The sequence below is a fragment of the Terrapene carolina genome, unplaced genomic scaffold (genome assembly GCF_002925995.2).
Source record: "Terrapene carolina triunguis isolate 2854851 unplaced genomic scaffold, T_m_triunguis-2.0 Scaffold69, whole genome shotgun sequence".
NCBI classification, from domain to species: Eukaryota; Metazoa; Chordata; order Testudines; family Emydidae; genus Terrapene; species Terrapene triunguis.
The window spans coordinates 54609586-54628168 of record NW_020664420.1 but is presented as its reverse complement, the minus strand read 5'-3'; the positions used below and the strand labels follow the sequence as shown (position 1 = coordinate 54628168).

Genomic DNA, 18583 nt, shown 5'->3' with positions numbered 1-18583 from the left:
GTTGGTAACACATCCTGCAGCTATATTCTTATTATTAGAGCATGGAATTACTATCCATAGAGATTCTTTTTGGTCTCAGTAGATGAGACTGACATACACCTAGTTTCACTGTACTGCTATTGTGTTTAAGAGCAGCTGAAGCAAAGCTACAATCCTCTGCATTGCTGCTAGGAGTTCTCTGAAGTGAGGGGGAGGCAAATGAACAAGCTGCCCATCACACCTCTTTCCCCTCTCCTTCCTCACATAAGAACACCTCCAGCAGTGGCAGAGGATCACAATCCCAGCAAGAATAACAGAATGAAAACTTTAGGTTCAAGTTAATTTCCTGATTTTGAACAGCATGAAACAGATATGATCCTGGGGCAGTAGGAGAAGAGTTGAATCCAAATAGAAATTAAGGGAAGAGGTAAACATGGAGAAACTGCATTGGTGAACTAAGGCATATTGATTTGCAGTAGTTCTATTCAAGGATATTTATCCACGTGTCAGACTTGGTCTCTTACTCTGTGGGCAAGCACGTACAGTACTAGAAACAGTGATGACAGCATTTTGAGCTCCTGGGTGAAGGAATGTTTCAGTGGTCTCTTGAACTATGAGAATGAGGGGTACAGTTTTGGAACCTTAACTCATAATGAGCAGTACCTGTTCAGGTGAGTATTCCCATGCAGCTCAATAGGACTGCTTGCATGAACAGGTAGTATTCATTGTGAGACAGGGTTGCAGAATTGGGCCTAACTAAAGAGGCAGAGTTGATAACAGTGAGCAATATCCATCACTCTTCAGCTGAGAAAGGGAGTTTCTGGCATAAAATGCCTTTGGAGAAAGTGGGGAAGGGTGGGGGGGGGGGAAGGAAATAGTATATTGAGGAAGGAACCCTGCTTTTAAAGCAGGGCAAACCTCAAGCAAAGGAGGCGTTAAGATGTGACTACATTTGCTTGCAGCTATTAGTTTGGATTCACATCTTAACATGTTTGTCACAAAGGGAGCCCACATACTGTTTTATTGTAATGTTTACTTGACTGTCATGTTGTCATGTAGTTGTTCTCCAGTAAAACAATTATTTTAAAGGTCAGGTTTGATATAGTGTGAAACACTACCAGTAGTAGTTGAGTTAAAAATGAAAGCTTGTAATGATTCTTTTTTGAAACATATTGATCACTTCCCTTCTAACATCACATCTCTCCTTTTCCACTTCAAGAAAGATTAAATCACTTCTGGCACTGTCACACAACTTAGAGAGAGAGGGGTCTTTTAATTCCATAAATCTAGATTGTCCATATTTAAACTTTTTTTTCAAACTGATTTAGATTTGGGAATAGTTTTCTCTTTCTCTTCTGTAACTAAAACTGTTGGAACAGGAAGTAGTTTGGAGGATGAAGTAAATCTCATTTGTGGCACTAGAAATCTGAGTGATGGATTTCTGATATCCATTTTTCTGGTAGATCTGATTTTTTGTTTTAAGAAAGTTTAAATGCTAAGTGTCTTCAATCACTCAGCAAAAAATTTGAAAATCCATTCAAAAATTGAATGGATGCACTGCTTTCCTAAGGCCAGTCGTCTGTGGGAATGTTGGAGATGGGGGAAAAAACACTGTTCTAGAACCATATTATGTCAAGGCAGTTGATCAAGATAGGTCTTGCATGCACTAGGAAAACTTCAGTTTTAATCACTCTGTGGATCACTTAGCACATATGTACACCCAGGTGTACAAAATAAAAACCACTTTTTGGATGGGAGTTAGTGCTATCCTAGAATGCCTTTACTCATTCTTCCCTGACAGTTTTGATGGCTCAGACTACTGCCGCTATCATCTGTCAAGCTGACTACAGATAGGCATGCAAACTGCTCAAACCCAGTCTTTCTGTCCCAGTTCAGTGTTTGCCTGAGAGCAGCCAAGATGGAACTCTGCTGAAGTTGGCTCCAGTTGGCTTCCAATGGATACATCCCCAACTCCATCTTACAGAGAAACAATGAAGGGCACAAAAATAGCTTGAAGTACAATGTAATTTAAACCTGTAACTTCTTGTATGTATATTTTGCTCATGGAATTCCACCTGGAAACATCTCTCCTCATGAAATGAGTATTTAGTCTGAATTACACATGGACTCCCCCTCTCCCTATACAAGTGGGGCTGCTACAACTTCCAAGTCTTTCTCTTAGGACCATCTCCCATAGCCCTACACTCTGAAAAACAGAACAGAGGCTTTAATGTATATGCCCCAGACTCTTTTCACCCTTCAACACTGACTACAATCTCAGCCTCTCATTTGCCCATTTCCTCCCCCCACCCCGCCTTCCCACCTAAGGCAATGGAGGAACTGGGTGGGGTGCATGGAACGTGGTCAGCAGAGGTTTAGGCTTTTTGTCATGGTATCTGCAGTAAGTAGGAGGGCATAGCTTCTGCCCTTCAGCATCAGATGAGCAATTTTTCATGCAGGACAGCATCATTCAAAAGTGACAACTAAAACAAAAGTATGTGAATAAATGCACATACATACACTATATACTGTAGAGATTATACACCTGTTGCAAAGTGCTGTGCTGGGAAATGTGGAATAGATACCCAGAGGGAGAGAGATGCGTCAGTGGACAGAACACTGGTATGCACCTGGGGCAAAAATGCAAAGAACCTACAGTTGAAATAGCATGACTGATGTGAACTCACTGCATTGTTGGTACTTATGCGGTACTGGTTCACTTACCACTGCTTCACTTACACAATGCCTCAATTCTTTTTTTGTACATGTTGCCTAAGAGAGCAGGTACTGGTTAAAGAGAAGACTGGAAGGCCAGGGGCTGGTGAGAATGGAGTAGGGCATATCCTCCCAAGTCCTCATAGACCTGGGGGAGGAATGCCAAAACCCTGATGTTCTACTCCAGTCTGACCATCCCAACTCTCTGAAACCTTCCCAGTGCACACAGGAACACACACACACCTCTCTCTCTTCCCCCCCCCCCCCCCCCCGCGACAAACCCTCCAGTCAACACACTACTTTTTTTCCTCCAGACAATCCATGCATCTTATGATGACTTTCTGGCTCTTGGAAAACTTGTCAACTCTGCTTTGCTACAAGGGTTATTTCAGAATTAAATGAGGTACCCCATGAGCACCAATGTTTGTTGATACAAATTACACACTGTTCTCAGACTCTACAAGCCTATGGAGTGGGAGTCTGGGCTAGAACTATTTCTTTGGAGTGAGATGTGTAGAAGTTTATTTTTAACCTTATTAATAATTCTGAATGGTTGGCTCTTCATTACTGATACTAAACTACAGAAGTAGATGAAGTAGACTTTCAAAGTAAATAAAAAAAAACAAATCCCTCTGACTTTTGCCAAACTTTCTAACTTAATTCTGTTCCTCTCATTTCTTCTGGTGATACAAATGGATTCTTCTCTCTCTTCCACCCACCTTTCCTTTCCTCTTTCTTTTCTCCATCAGCTTGGTTAGGAAGAACAAATCTCCCAGCAAGTGTGTGAGCTTGAGAAAAATAATTACTGTCATATTTTAGGCAGAAGCTGTGAATTGAAATATGGATGGAGTGTTATGCTTCCTAAGATAAATTCCTTCCTTCCCTCTCTCACCTACACACACAGAGTAAATTTTATAACTTAAACTTTCATAGTACATTCATATCTCAAAGCAATTTACAAATGTAACCTTTCCGGATGTGAAGGATATTCTACCATCAGAAGAGAACTTGTCAGGCTTCAGTAATCCGATAGAACGCAGGGACAAAAAACAAAAGCTCATTTGGGGCTGTAGTATCAATCCAAAGGGATGCTACAGTGGTCCATGTTGGCATAAACTATTTATCAGTTCTTCAGTGTACCAGAGCAGAGTGATCCCCCTGTTAAAGGTAAACTGAAAAGGGGAAAAAAGGGTTTGTCCATTCATATTTTTTTTACATTACAAACTTAGATCCACCCCGGAGGACTGCCTCTGTTGTGTGTTTTGTCTCATGTTTTCCATCTAGGAAATGACAAGCCCTCAATCAGGGAATGGGAAAGTTTAGGAGCAATCTCAATGCCTTGTTTTCTTTCCTGGGCAAGGATGCGGAAGCTCAATAGCATGTTTCTCTACACGCCCACTTCAGGGCACTCAGGCCTGGTCTGCACCTAAAACTTAGGTCAACCTAGCTATGTCGCTCAGGGGTGTGAAAAGATGCACGGCCGTGAGCCCAGAGCCTGGGTCAACTGACTTAGCTTGTAGGGTTTATGCTGCGGCGCTAAAAATAGCAGTGTAAACGTTGGGCTCGGGCTGGAGCTTGGGCTCTAAGCCCCTCCCCCTCACCAGCTTCTTGAGCCCCCGATATCTGCACTGCTATTTTTAACCCCACAGTGTGAATCTAAGTTGACTTGGGCTCTGAGACTCACCACCTTTTTTTTTTTTTTTGCTGTGGAGACATGCCCAATGAGCACTTTATAGAAATCGTTCATTGGTCCTCTAAGTAACAGAAACATTGTTTCTCTCCCACTGGGCTAGGCAAAGGTGGGAACAGAGGTACTTTTAACATTGTCCTTTAGACTTGCTCCAGGATTAGAGACCAGGAGAGAGAATAGCACTGTTGGGCTTCACAGCTCTTAATGGGGCAGTTGTAGATAGTAGAGCACTTCCCTTCACATCCACAACAGCTGCAGCCAGCTACGTTAAGAATACTTTACACTGCATATGCAGTATTGTTGTAGCCATGTCTGTCTCAGGATATTAGAGAGACTAGGTGGGTGAGAAAATATCTTTTATTGGACCAACTTCTGTTGGCGAGAGAGACAAGCCACACAGAGCTCTTCTTCAGGTCTGGGAAAGGTATTCTGAGCATCACAGCTAAATGCAAGATGGAATATGATTGTTTAGCATAAATAGTTAGCTCATATTCTAAGGGACCATTCAAGGTAGAGTGGCCTGTAAACACCTCTGTATAGGACAAAAAGAGGGTATTTAGTGGGTTACAGATTGTTATAATAAGCCATAAATCCAGTGTCTCTGTCGTATGTTGCATATGGCATTTTAACTGAGGATATCAATATTTTTTTCCCAAAAGATGGGTATTGTCCCCGTTTAGACATGGAAAAAGTAAGGCGCAGAGGTTAAGGGCCAAATTTTACAAGATTGCCTCAATTTTAGGATGTCTAATTTTTAAATGCTGAGGTGCTTTAAATTCAGAGGTGCTGGGCATGCACAGCTCCCATTAACTAATAACTAGTTGTTTAGTGCTAATATTGGAATGCTTTCTTGGCATCCATGAGGGCATGATTTTTTTTTTTTTTTAAAGCACTGCTCCAACCACATTATTTTATTATAGAAAACATGCTCTTAATAAATATCCAATTAGATTAGAGGCTTTGGTGTTTTGTTTGTTTTTTAAAATAAAGCTACTGGTAGTCTTTAAAACAGTTACTGCATGCTTTGTAGTCTTATGTATTCATCAGTCATTGATAGAGAGGCGCGCAACTTGCATACATTGGTTCAAATAGTTTTAGCACAAAGGAAAGTTTGTTTAAAGTTATATGATAACAGTTTTTTTAAACATGTGTGATGCAACTGAAAGTCTGTTAAGAGGATGGATTGATTTTTGTAATAGTTTATTTTTTTGTATTACCTGTTGTTCTTTATCAAGATGCTTATTTACAGTCCTGGTATACATTCTTTTTATATCATTCAGCTGCTTTAAAGGCAATATTGTCCCTATAATGCTTTCCATCAAGATGTCTGTTTAAAAATATTGGGGCTTCTATGTTAGATTAATATTATGGGTTTTTTTCAGAATCTGAGACTTTAGCACAGGTTATAGAGAAAATTGTTTTGAGAAACCAGATTTGTTTGTACAGTATCTTGAACATAGTTCACCATATGTGCATATAAAAATATAGTTGCAAAATGTTGTGTACACTAATTCATTCTTTTTAAATTAAATAAATTATTTGAAGTGTGATGTAACTAAAGGAGGAAGAGAGAGAGAAGGGGGCAGTTAGTCATCTCAAGCATAACTATGTACATAGGATGGGTGACTTCCTGGTGGTCATGCAATAGTTTAGTGGGAGAGTCAGGGCTTTTCTAAATGGGGAATTTTACTGGCATAAGAGTATCAACATGAGGAGTTATATTTGGATAACTATACCAGTAAAATCATGCTAGTATAATTACCTATCTAGGCGAGCCCTCAGGAATGGAATCTAAGGGTCCTGATAACCCTGTCTTTGTATAAATCACCAGGTCCAGATTTGCAACACAAGGCATGAAATGTAACCTACAAAGGATTTTGTTTAAATTGATAGTTTGTCCTATTTTGGTTTCTTTATGAAATATAAAGAAGGGCTGAAATATGTGTGGTTTTTTAAAAGTTTTGAAGTTTTTTCTTTTTACTTCAAAAATATTAGGAAAGACAATCTGATCTATCCTGCTTTTGCTGGAAGACCTCTTTGCAGTCTTAGAGCATATTTATTGTTCTCTCTCTCACCTGACAGTGATGGGTGATACTGAAATTATATAGATGTTATTTAAAACAAACAACTACATAATTGAGATGGGTGTGAAATGCAGTGCCATTACCATTCTGCCTGCTTGGACTGTATGCCCTGATCATGGATGTCCTGTCCTATATCAGGGTACTGTCCCTGGTCCTTGCTTGAAGCATAAACTTTTCTACAAGGTTTGGCTAATAGCTCTGAGTTTATCAGACCCCTTTCTCCTTTCCTGTTGTCTGGCTGTCTGGAAGGAGGAGAGGCTATCTCTGATCCTTTCTTTCCATCTCAGTTCTGCTTTGTGCATCAGCTGTTAATTAACTGCAGGGTGAAAATCATAGTACATGTCTCTATCCAAAACCCATCGTATAACCTACACTGGACACGAAAGCTAGAACTACCTGTCCCAAAGTTGAACTTGATGGAAGTTGGGTGTAGGACTTTCACAATAGCAAGATGATCATTCTACAGTTTCCTCTTATAGGGAATACCTCTCACCTTGAATTTCGCCCTATTTATAAAGATAAGCAAGGCATGTTTGTTTTGCCCATACCTTTGAATGAAAGTAAAACTGTGGACATTTAATCAACTGGCAAAGTCTTTTTCCCTCTCTCTTTAAAGCTGTGGGCTGCAGGGGAGCATAGTCTATGGATATATTGTTAATTGAACCAACTTGTGAAGTGCTCCCAGTTATCACAGCATGGAGGTCCTATAAATGGATGCAGTGTGTTATTTAAGAGTAGGCTATTATATCCATGCTTGGCTAATTTCACAATTAATTTTACAGGTGAAGCTAAATTATTTCTAACTTCACTTTGATTTTATTCTACTATTCAAAATGCTGCATAATGTTCTTTTATGTCTAATTACAGCCAGTCGGATGACGATTCTGGTTCAGCATCAGGTTCTGGATCTGGTTCAAGTTCTGGAAGCAGTAGCGATGGAAGCAGCAGCCAGTCAGGTAGCAGCGACTCTGACTCTGGTTCAGAGTCAGGCAGTCAGTCAGAATCAGAGTCTGACACATCTAGAGAGAAGAAACAAGTTCAAGCAAAACCACCAAAAGTTGGTGGAGCTGAGGTAAAATGCACAAATAAACATTCCAGTGAAAGATATTAGACTTTGTGTGGTTATCTCCTGTAGCTATTTTCACTATAGATAAGAACTGGAATGAAAGACTTGTTAAACTGTTAGGATTTGAGCTTGGATTGATTAGTAAAATATCTGCATACCATGACTGGAATATCATGGAAAATATTAAGGCCAAGATTTTCAGAAATAGATGCATGAAATTATGCTCCTAAATTCTTACCAGGGTACCTAAATAAATAGCCTGATTATCAAAAGCGTTGAGCACCCAGCTGCTCCTATTGATTGTAGTAGATTGATAGTCCACTTTTCAAGATCAGGCCACTTATTTAGGCCCCTAAACTACTAAATCCTTTCTTAACTCTATTCATTTTTGAAAATCATATCTGTATACTTTAGCTTGCTGTTACTGATAAACTGTTGAACTGGAACACTTCAAATTTGCATGTAGTTAGTCTTCTATGAGGAAGAAGTTTGGAAAATTTCAGAAAAAAATCTAAATTGTTTAGAAAATGTCTTCTGAGCATATCCAGTGGGATTAAATAACCTCAAATTTGCTCCAGTTGCTTCTGTGTGTAATATATAAAATTTGTAAAATATTATAACTCTCCTTGAATGAAAGAAAGTATAATAAATGTAACAGAATATTAATTAACATAATTCTGCTTAAAACTCAGTTTTTCCTCTTCATTCATTTTTTTAAAGTGTTGCAATGTTTTCATATGAAGCAAAATTATTTGACAATTGTACTACTACATTCCTCATCGGAATTATGTGAGTTATAACAACTTAAAATTGAAATGTGTTAGCAATGGCTATAGCATATGTATTCTTTTGTGTTAATATAATTATTCTTAAATTTACTGTAAAGCATGCTACATTTTGCATTAAAATGCTGTAACAAATTGAAACATTCTCCTAATTCTTTAAACTGAAAATAGTTAATTTTACTAGCAAAACTTCAGTTAGGGGATTTGACTGTCTTAAATCATTGTAAAGTTTCACTGTTTTTGACTGCATGACTCTTCTATTTGAATTCCGTTTCAGTTTTGGAAATCAAATCCAAGTATTTTGGCTGTACAGAGATCAGCAATGCTCAGGAAGCAGCAGCAGCAGAAAGCAGCTTCATCAAACAGTGGATCAGAAGAGGTGAATAACTTATTTTGAATCTATGCTTTAAATGTAAACGTAGAGGTTTCATAGCTCACTCCGTATGTATGTGTGAAAGTCTGTTTGAAGGCAATAAGCATTGTGTACACACATCTCAGGAAAGAATTTTGCTCTTTTAGAGAAATGTTGAATCATTTTTAATTTCGTATATTTGGGTAAGTGTTGCAGAAATTACCTTTCTGAGAAAGCACTTTAACCAGATGTTGTCAAATTGTGATCCATGGACCAAGCTGGAAAGTCATGTACTACTGGCTCTCATCTGTGTTTCCAGCTTCTAAATTACTTAAAAGCATAAAAGTACTTTCCAAATATTACTTTTCCATGTAAGCAATGGCTGTCATTTCTGAAAGTATGTTATGCAGTAGTGAATGGGAGGAGATGTAGCTCCATGCTAATCCCTGTGAGAATATGGTCCACACTATTTAAAAAAAAAAAAAAAAAAAAGTTTACAAGTTTAGGCCAAGGTTTTTCAATCTCTTCCAAGGCATTACATTTTCTTGTTGTAGTGATTTTGGAATTATTCAAATAGAAGGTTTTAAAGTCTGAACAGTTGGTTTTATTTGAATCTAGGATGCGAGCACATGTTTAAAAGGGATACTATTAAGGTTGAGAGGGTGAAAGTTATCTGTTAAGCAAAAAAGTTTGTGGACATCTCTCCTCACTTCTAAAGAATAATTAAACAGTATGGTCAGAAGTATCTTCTCTCATCATTTCTCCATTTTCTTCTTCTGTTACCCTGGACTTCTGTTTTTGTATGATACAGTTGTTTTCATTTTTAACTGTTTGTTTAGTTTTATGGTAAATGTAAGTTAAGATTTTCTGTGTAAACACTTAGAAAATCTTAACTTACAGCTATTGCTAAATGGTTCTTTCTTAAAGTTTCTTTTCAGGATGAAATTTTTCTGTTTTCTGCCTGAGTGAGAATTATTTTAGGGAAGTCTGAGTTGATATGGTCCATCCTTTTTTTTGGAGAGTAAAGGTAGTGAGGAGTCAGATATATTTTTGCCTTTCTTAAAAAACAGTTTAAACAGTTCTAGGGCCTGAGTGGGTTAAAAGGTGATATTTGGTACAGGGCTTATCTTTAAACTACAGCGGAGATTTTCAGTCTCCTGATGGAAGTTCATTTTGACTAACTTATGACAGTTTTAAAAATGTACTTCATGCAGGAACAGTAGTCTTTAAAAAGATATTCCAGTAGAGCACCGTGAATGCATAAACAATTGTGATGGATTTTGAATCATACTAAAATGTGGAAACCCTAGTCATATTCAGTGCATCATTGTGTACTGAAGGAGACCGGTAATCAAACATGAAAAATAAATTTATACCAATTCAAGAATGGAAGCCAGATTGCTAACAGTTGCACTGCTCTTTTAATATTTGATAATAAATTCTATATATCTTTGCTTTCTCTGCAGGATTCCTCTAGTAGCGAAGACACTTTGGATGACTCATCCAGTGAGACCAAGAGGAAAAAACATAAAGAGTAGGATATTTTACATATAAGAATACTATATAAAAATGTCCTTCCTACTTGCATATTTTAGTATTATATATACTTCATCTAATATATAAAAGTATTTCAATTTTACTCTGACTTCAGGTTGGTTTTTGGACTTGATTTTGTCACTTCTCACTTTTGATTAGAATGTTGGGATATTTTCTAATACATAGATGTTTAGATGCAACATATATTTCAAGTTGAGTCCTATATGTAAAACAGGACTTTAAATTCCCCAGTTAGTAAAATACCCAGCACCAGGTACACTTGTATTGATAGTGTCTGTTCAAAAGCACCTCCAGCAATGCTTTGTAGAATCTTACAGTGCAGCTTTTTAGTTGTAACATACTTTTCCTGCTCAACATCCTATCCTGAACATAATCTATATATGGCCATGGTAATTGGGAATAGGTTATATGGGTCATTTTATCTCCAGGTCACTAGTTGGAATTAAGCAATTAGTGACAAAGTTGTTACAATTTGACATCTTTTTGAAATCTCAAGGGCAAAAATGACCATCATGTTTGACACTAATTGGAAGACTTATTGATCTCAGTACAGCAACCAAGGATTGAATGACCTATGGAAATTAAAACTATCCTATCACCCCGAGAAGTATGCCCTTCACCTGGTCAGAGTTGAGGAATGTTAGAGGTGCAGTATAGGGAAGCTTGTACTGTCATTGCCTGTCTGATACAGTTTCTGTGGAAAATAAACCAATTTCTAGAACTGTCAATCTCGCACTTTTCAGGAACTCTTTTAGAATTAAAAAAAAAAAAAACTCTTTTAAAATTAGTGTGTAATTTTGTATGTTTAGTTGTTTTTGGTTGTGATTGACAAAAGTTATTTATTTTTTCCTATCCTTTGTAGTTTAAAAATTCACAGAAATCTATTAGAGTATGGAAAACCAAAAACTGTTGTTGAATTTTATAGATCTAATTATTTTGTTCTAAGAATATTTTAACTAGTGCATTTGTTTGTAATTATCTTACCAAATATGCAGAAACCTCTGTCCATGTTTCTTGAAACAGAATATTGAGCCCTAAAAGACAAATTTTCATAGTTGTTGCCTATTTGTCCAAATACACCTCTACCCCGATATAACGCTGTCCTCGGAAGCCAAAAAATCTTACCACATTATAGGTGAAACCACCTTATATCAAACTTGCTTTGATCTGCCAGAGTGCGCAGCCCCGCCCCCCCGGAGCACTGCTTTACCGCATTATATCCAAATTCATGTTATATCGGTGTAGAGATGTATTACTTGCCAACCTAGATATCAGTTTGTCAGGATGCCCAAAATTAATATCCATGGAAGAAACCCTGATTATAGTAGGTTCATGTAACACTATAGCATTAAACTCCTGAACAATTATCCATTTACTGGAACACTGAACACTGAAAATATAATCTTTCTTGTATCTGTAAGAGGTAAAGTGAAGGAAAGTGTTTCTAGCATCATTCTATTACTTCCTTATTTACAGCTTAATGAAAAGGCATCTGGTATGTTTTTTTTTGTTTTGTTTTGTTTTGGTTTTTTTTCAGAAATTGGATGATATTCCATGTTTCCAGATGCAGTATCCATGTTCATGGCAGTAGAGAGATCAATGGGTTTTCATAACATTTTCTATCTGTTCTTAGTAATTTTCTTTTTAATGACACTGAATTATTAACTGCCTTAATGCTTATTTCTGTCAACAAGATTATTCCAGTTTCCAGCGTTCATATATACGGACTTCACTGTAATGCTGAATATTCTAATTCTTGACTTCTCTGCCTTTTAATATATGCAGTGAAGACTGGCAAATGTCTGGATCAGGATCTGTCTCTGGGACTGGTTCAGATTCTGAATCAGAGGAGGATAGAGAGAAAAGCAGTTGTGAAGAGAGTGAATCTGACTACGAGCCAAAAAATAAAGTGAAAAGCAGGAAACCTCCAAGCAGGTAAGAATTCTGGAAATTAAGATACTTTATTATAAGATTTCTGATGAGAATATGAATGTCTTTTTTTCTCTCTCTGTGTCTCTCTCTCAGCTCAAATCCAAATGTAACTATTTATTAGTAGAGTTCTGTATCCCAAGAGTGGAAGTTGTTTTTTGAAGTTACAAAAGATGTTATCACAGCAGTGAGTCATAGTGAATGTTTTCCCCTACATTATCTAATTGAGTGTGGTACAGTTGAACAATCGCTGTGAAATGTTAATATTCTGTAAGAAATGGCAGAACATTTGTGGGTATTTCTGTATTGGAAACATCTTTGTTTTGTCAACTCTTGTTCTTTTTAAGAATTAAGCCAAAAAGTGGGAAAAAGAGTGCAGGACAGAAAAAGAGGCAACTTGATTCATCCGATGAGGATGAGGATGATGATTATGATAAAAGAGGGTCTCGTCGCCAGGCAACAGTCAATATTAGTTACAAAGAAGCTGAAGAAACAAAGACAGATTCAGATGACTTGCTGGAAGTCTGTGGAGAGGATGTCCCGCAACCTGAGGAAGATGAATTCGAAACTATAGAAAAGTTTATGGATAGTCGTGTTGGACGAAAAGGAGGTATTTTTGACCTAGAGTCTCAAAATGCTACTACAGTGAATCCAAGAGCAGTTTTTACAACTTTTATGTATTTGTTTCAGTTTCTGCAGCATCTAAACTTTCATTTAAAAACCAGTTTCTAGCTCAGTAAATGCAAAGATAACCTCCTCATTTGAATTCAGAGTAAACAAATGGAGTATTTTTGCTCACGCGTGCGCGCTTGCATACATGTTGGATGTTAGCTCCAAAGTGTAATGATAATGGCTTATGTATCTGCGTTAACTGTTGAATTGCTTAGTAGTTGGGGGGTAAAATGGAGACGGGTGTAGGAATGAAACCATTGGAGGTGGGAATTGGGAGTTGCTTCAGGGAAAGAAATACAGGTGTTATCTTCACTACGAAAAAAATGTCCTTTTTAACGTGTCAAAGAAAACCCTAGTCTCAGCCCTAGGGTTGACCTCAACCAGCTAACATTTTAAAACCACAATTTACCCTGTCTATATTAGGATTTTAACATGTGATAGTTAACACATGCTAAATACACCATTCTTCCTAGTGTTGATATGGCCATGGGGGGGCGGGGGAGAGAGAGAGAATGATAAGAGAAAGTTAGAAAGAATGATGTCGTAGAGGTGAGCATACTTCCCCACTGGGTGATGCTGAATGTGGCAATAAGATAATGGATAAATAATGATAACTAAAACTTTAGTTAAGACATAAAATACATATTTTAAACTTTTTGTGTGTGCAAACTTTCCTTTGATATTAGTGGGAATTACATGTGGATTATGAGTGTAGTGTATGGAGTTCAGTATTTACCGTATATACTTGTTCATAAGCCGAATTTTTTTAGTAAAAAAGGGAAGCACCAGAGACGGGGGTCGGCTTATGAACGGGTATAGAGAGGGAGAGAGGTGGGGCCAGAGTTTCTCCACTTCTGGCCATGCTGCTCTCCCCCGAGCCTCCAAAGCAGCTGGAGCTCAGGGGCTGGCAGGCTGCAACCATTCCACTCGGCCCCACCCCCCAGAGCAGGCTGTGGCCGCACCACCCAGGTGTAGGATTACGCAGCGGCCACGCCGCCCAGCCCAGCCCGCTGAAACAGGCTGCGGCCGCGCTGCCCGGTCTGGCCCGCCGGAGCAGGCTGTGGCCGTGCTGCCCAGCCTGCCGTAGCAGCTCCACTCAAGTCAGAGACATCCTCCCCTGAGCCTCCCCAGATAAAGTGGGAAGGGATGGGATGGGGAGAGTGTGGGGGTCCCGGGCTGGGGTGGGGTCATGTGGGGGGTGGTCACAGGGGTTACTCCCCTGACTCCCAGCTTCTCCCCTTCCCCCCCCCCCCCCAAAATTTCCCCACCAGTTGCTGTCCCAGCCCATTAGGGTAAGCAGCTGGCGTGCCGGGACACTTTGTTTACTTAGGTTTACCTCCGTGCCTGTGGACGCTCGAGGTAAACAAACCATCTCGAACCACCAGCAGTTTATCCTGATGTCCCGGGAGCCAAAGTTTGCTGACCCCTGAATTATAGGGTCAGTTTATGAACAGGTTATAAAAAATTTCCATTTTTACTTATCCATCTTGTGGGGGTCAGTTTATAAACAAACCGGCTTATGATCGAGTATATAGGGTATGCCCTGTCCCATAGCCATAATTAAAACTGCAATTTGGCTCTGACCAGAATGAGGTTTTGATAATCCTGTTTTGAATTCTTTTTAAAACTTTTGTTGTAACTTACAGTTAAACAAAAAACATTTTTACATTTCAAAAATATATAGCGTGCTATATATGTGCTGTTTTATAAATTATATATAGCGTGCATAACTTTTTTTTGTTTGTCATCTTCCCCCAAAATAGTGTTAAGCATACATTAGATTTTAAAACACATAGTGAATTATTTCTCCTTGCTAGTGAAATATTAAGAATTTTGGGAAAATAGAGTTTCATAATTTCAATTTCATAGAATCTTTTCTTCTTCAGACTTGATAGGCCATTTGGAAAGGGAATTCACAAGCTCATGTATGTAGTGCGGGAGTTCTCAAACTTCATTCAACCACAATCCTCATCTGACAACAAAAATTATTACATGACCCCAGGAAGGGGGGAGTGAAGCCTGAGCCCGCCTGAGCCCTGCTGCCCAGGGTGGAGGGTGGGCAAAGCCGGAGTTCCAACACCCTGGGCGAGGGGGCTAAAGTCGAAGCCCAAGGGCTTCAGCCCCAGGTAGGAGGCCTGTAATCTGAGCCCTGCCACCCAGAGCTGAAGCCCGTGGGCTTTGGTTACAGCCCTGGGACCCAGCAAGACTAAGCCAGCTCTTAGTTACGACCCACAGTTTGAGAACTGCTGACATAGTGAATAACCTTGATCCACACCAGAAATTCATCACTGCTGCTGTCCCCTTACATTTTAATATGTGCTGTTTTATAAATTATTTAAATTATAAATATACAATCGCATTCCTAATTGGATGAGCCTAAACATATAAAGAAACAATAAACTTCATAATCAAAGATATACCAAATTTAAGTTCAAATATGGGTTCTGTATCTTCCTTTTCAAAGGTTTGTGGCTGATATCTGAATGGATACCTAATATGGTCTATTGAATTATTTATTAATTTCCTTTTTGATCAAAGCTTTGCATTATTAGTGCTCTTCCAACCCATATTCAAAACCAGCTCAATCTGTTTTATATTTTCTATGCAACTCCAAAACAAAATAAAATTTCACCACAAAGGGAATAACTGATTTCAACTCCATGGCCTAAATGTAATACAAATGGTACAGGCTTACATTTATGACATATATTCCACTCTTCTACTGAACCTATGTGTCATTTAAACTAAACATAGGTAAATTATAAACTGTAATATACTAAAATACCCTGATCTATCCTGTGTACAGTTTGTAGGGGTATTGTAGCTTTGTTGGTCTCAGGATATTAGAGAGACAAGGTGGGTTAGGTAATATCTTTTATTGGACCAGAGACAAGCTTTCAAGTTTCCAAAGAACTCTTCTTCAGGTCTGGGAAAGATATTCAGGCTGTCACAACTAAATACACTGTTTAGCTGTTCTACCTTGTATTTAGCACACTTGCATTTAGTGTATTTGACACTCAGTACATTTCCCAGACTTGAAGAAGAGCTCTGTGTAAGCTTGAAAGTTTGTCTCTCACCGCAGAAGTTGGTCCAATAAAAGATATTGCCTCACCCACCAGGGCTTTGGAGCGGAGCTCGGAGCTGGAGCATGGAGCAGCTCCGGAGCAGTGGAGCTGCAGGTTTTTGCCTGGAGTTGGAGCGGAGCCGGAGCACAGCTCCCAAAGCCCTGTCACCCACCTTGTCTCTCTGTGCAAAGGATGTCAAAACACCTTTTACTGATGATAAAAGGATTGAACTTGAACAACCCAATATTAATAATTTGGCACTGAAATTTAACACCACCCCTATGGCAAACGAAATGTTAATGAATGTAACCCTAAGGAGCATCTTTCCATTAAAGTATTGTAAATAACTTTATCCCTCATTTTGGAAAAACTGGTCTATGATGGGCAAAAACTTAGGGAGTATATTAATTATTAGAATATTTAACTCTTCTGTAAGTGATTGGAAAATCTGCCCATGTCTCCATATTTTCCTTACACCGATAAACAATTTCAGCTAGCCCTATACCCAAACACTTAATTTTTTCTGAAGCTTATTGTATAATAAGAGGCTTTAATTTTTTTTAATATAATGGATAAATGACCAGTTTCTCCCAACTGATTCTAGATTCCCCAAAAATTTGAATTCATCCACTCTTTCTAATAGAGCAAACATAACATCAGGTTTAATATTTGTCAATCATTATATTTTTAACTAAATAAAAGGAAGAAGGTTACATGTAGTGGCAAAGCCTTGAACATATTAAGGGCTGTACTTACACCAGTTTAACAAAAAAACAATGTAGTTAAGCTAGTATGTGAGTGTATATACTGCAAATACTTTCACACCTGTGTAACTTATATATATGTGAATGGGACTACTCACGTGTCTAAAGTTATTCAGACGCACATGTGTTGGCAAAATCAGGGCCTACACTTGTACATTAATTACGCATCTCTTACCTAAGATGACCAAGTTGTACTTCTATAGGAATTTCTTTTAATGAAGTTAAATTCCTTCATTCTGTTGCAGAAAACTTCTAAAAACACTCCCATCTCTGCCCCAATATGGAATGTATTAACCTAGACTTGCTTAGGTTTGAGGCTTGAAGTGAGCTGAAGTGCACCAAAATCTTTCCAGCACACTCTTCCTTCCACCTTATTAGTTTCTACACAACCAACTTTTTTTCAAATCTTTTGTTGTTGTGAAGAAGGCTTTGGAATGCATTGAGGCTCAGTGAGTCTCCTGACCACCTGAAGCCTTTTGGTAAGGCTTTTTGACACAGTCCCACATGACATTCTCATAAGTAAACTAGGGAAATGTGGTCTACATGAAATTACTATGAGTGTGGATGCACAACTGGTTGAATGACTATATTCAGAGTAGTTATCAGTGGTTCACTGTCTAACTGGGAGGGTGTGTCTGGTTGGGTCCTCCAGAGGTCAGTCCTGGGTCTGGTACTCTTCCATGTTTTAATTAATGACTTGGCTAATGGAGTGGAGACTATCTTTATCAAATTTGCGGATGACAACAAACTGGAAGCGGTTGTAAGCACTTTGGAGGACAGGATTATAATTCAAAATGACTTTGACAAATTGAAAAAATTGGTCTGAATTCAACAAGATGAAATTCAATAAAGACAAGTGCAAAATACTTTACTTAGTATGGAAAAATCACATGCACAACTACAAAATGGGGAATAACTGGCTAAATGGTTGCTGACAGGGATCTGGGGACTTTAGTGGATCACAAATTGAATATGAGTCAACAATGCGATGCAGCTGCAAAAAAAAAAGGCTAATATTCTGGAGTATATTAACAGGAGTATTTTATGTAAGACACGGGAGGTAAAAGTCCCACTCTACTCAGCACCGGTGAGGCCTCAGCTTATGTATTGTTTCCAATTCTGGGTCCCACACTTTACGAATGATGGGAGCAAATGGGAAAGAGTCCGGAGGAGAACAACCAAAATGATAAAAGGTTTAGAAAACCTGACCTATGAGGAAAGGTTAAAAAAAAAAAAAAGTGGCCATGTTTAGTCTTGAGAAAAGAAGACTAAGGGGGGACTTGATAACAGTCTTCAAATACGTTACAGGCTGTTATAAAGAGGATGAGGATCAGATGTTCCCTGTGTCCACTGAAGGTAGGACAAGTGGTAATGGGCTTAATCTGCAGCAAGGGAGATTTAGGTTAGATATTAGGAAAAACCTACTAACTGCCAGGGTAATTAAGCTCTGGAATAGGTTTCCAAGTGGGGTTGTGGAACCCCCATCATTGGAGGTTTTAAAAACAGGTTGGACAAACACTTGTCAAGGATGGTCTAGGTTTACTTGGTCCTGCCACTGCACAGAGGGCTGGACTTGATGACTTCTCAAGGTCCCTTCCAGCCCTACATTTCTGTGATTCTATGAAACTATGTTTGTAGCGGTTTAAACTGCCCCATTCATATCAGAGAGGCAAATGTTGATACAGTTTCACTGCTAATCACTACTGATAGTTTCACTTTAACAAAAACAACTGACTACGTTGCTTATCAAGTGTGTATGGAAATAATGGAACTAAATTAGAAAAAGTCCATTTTAGGGCATGTTATCCTCTCTGTGGAGCCAGCTGTGATACTCTAAAATATCAAGTGCTTGATACCTTAGAGTGTATTCTGTAGGGCTCTGTACAGTCTTGGTTTTGGCCAAGTCTATGCTAGAAGTGCTTTGC

At 38.6% G+C, this 18583-nt stretch overlaps 1 protein-coding gene across 1 annotated transcript in view; it reads left to right on the top strand.

Moving 5' to 3' along the window:
• The window catches only part of CHD1 (chromodomain helicase DNA binding protein 1), a 78374-nt gene that overhangs the window by 11540 nt on the left and 48251 nt on the right, over positions 1-18583 (top strand). Inside the window, exons 3-7 of the mRNA XM_024196562.3 lie at positions 7336-7540; positions 8597-8698; positions 10138-10205; positions 12014-12163; positions 12505-12767. Coding sequence (XP_024052330.2) covers positions 7336-7540; positions 8597-8698; positions 10138-10205; positions 12014-12163; positions 12505-12767 — 788 coding nt within the window. The remainder of the gene's footprint in view (positions 1-7335; positions 7541-8596; positions 8699-10137; positions 10206-12013; positions 12164-12504; positions 12768-18583) is intronic.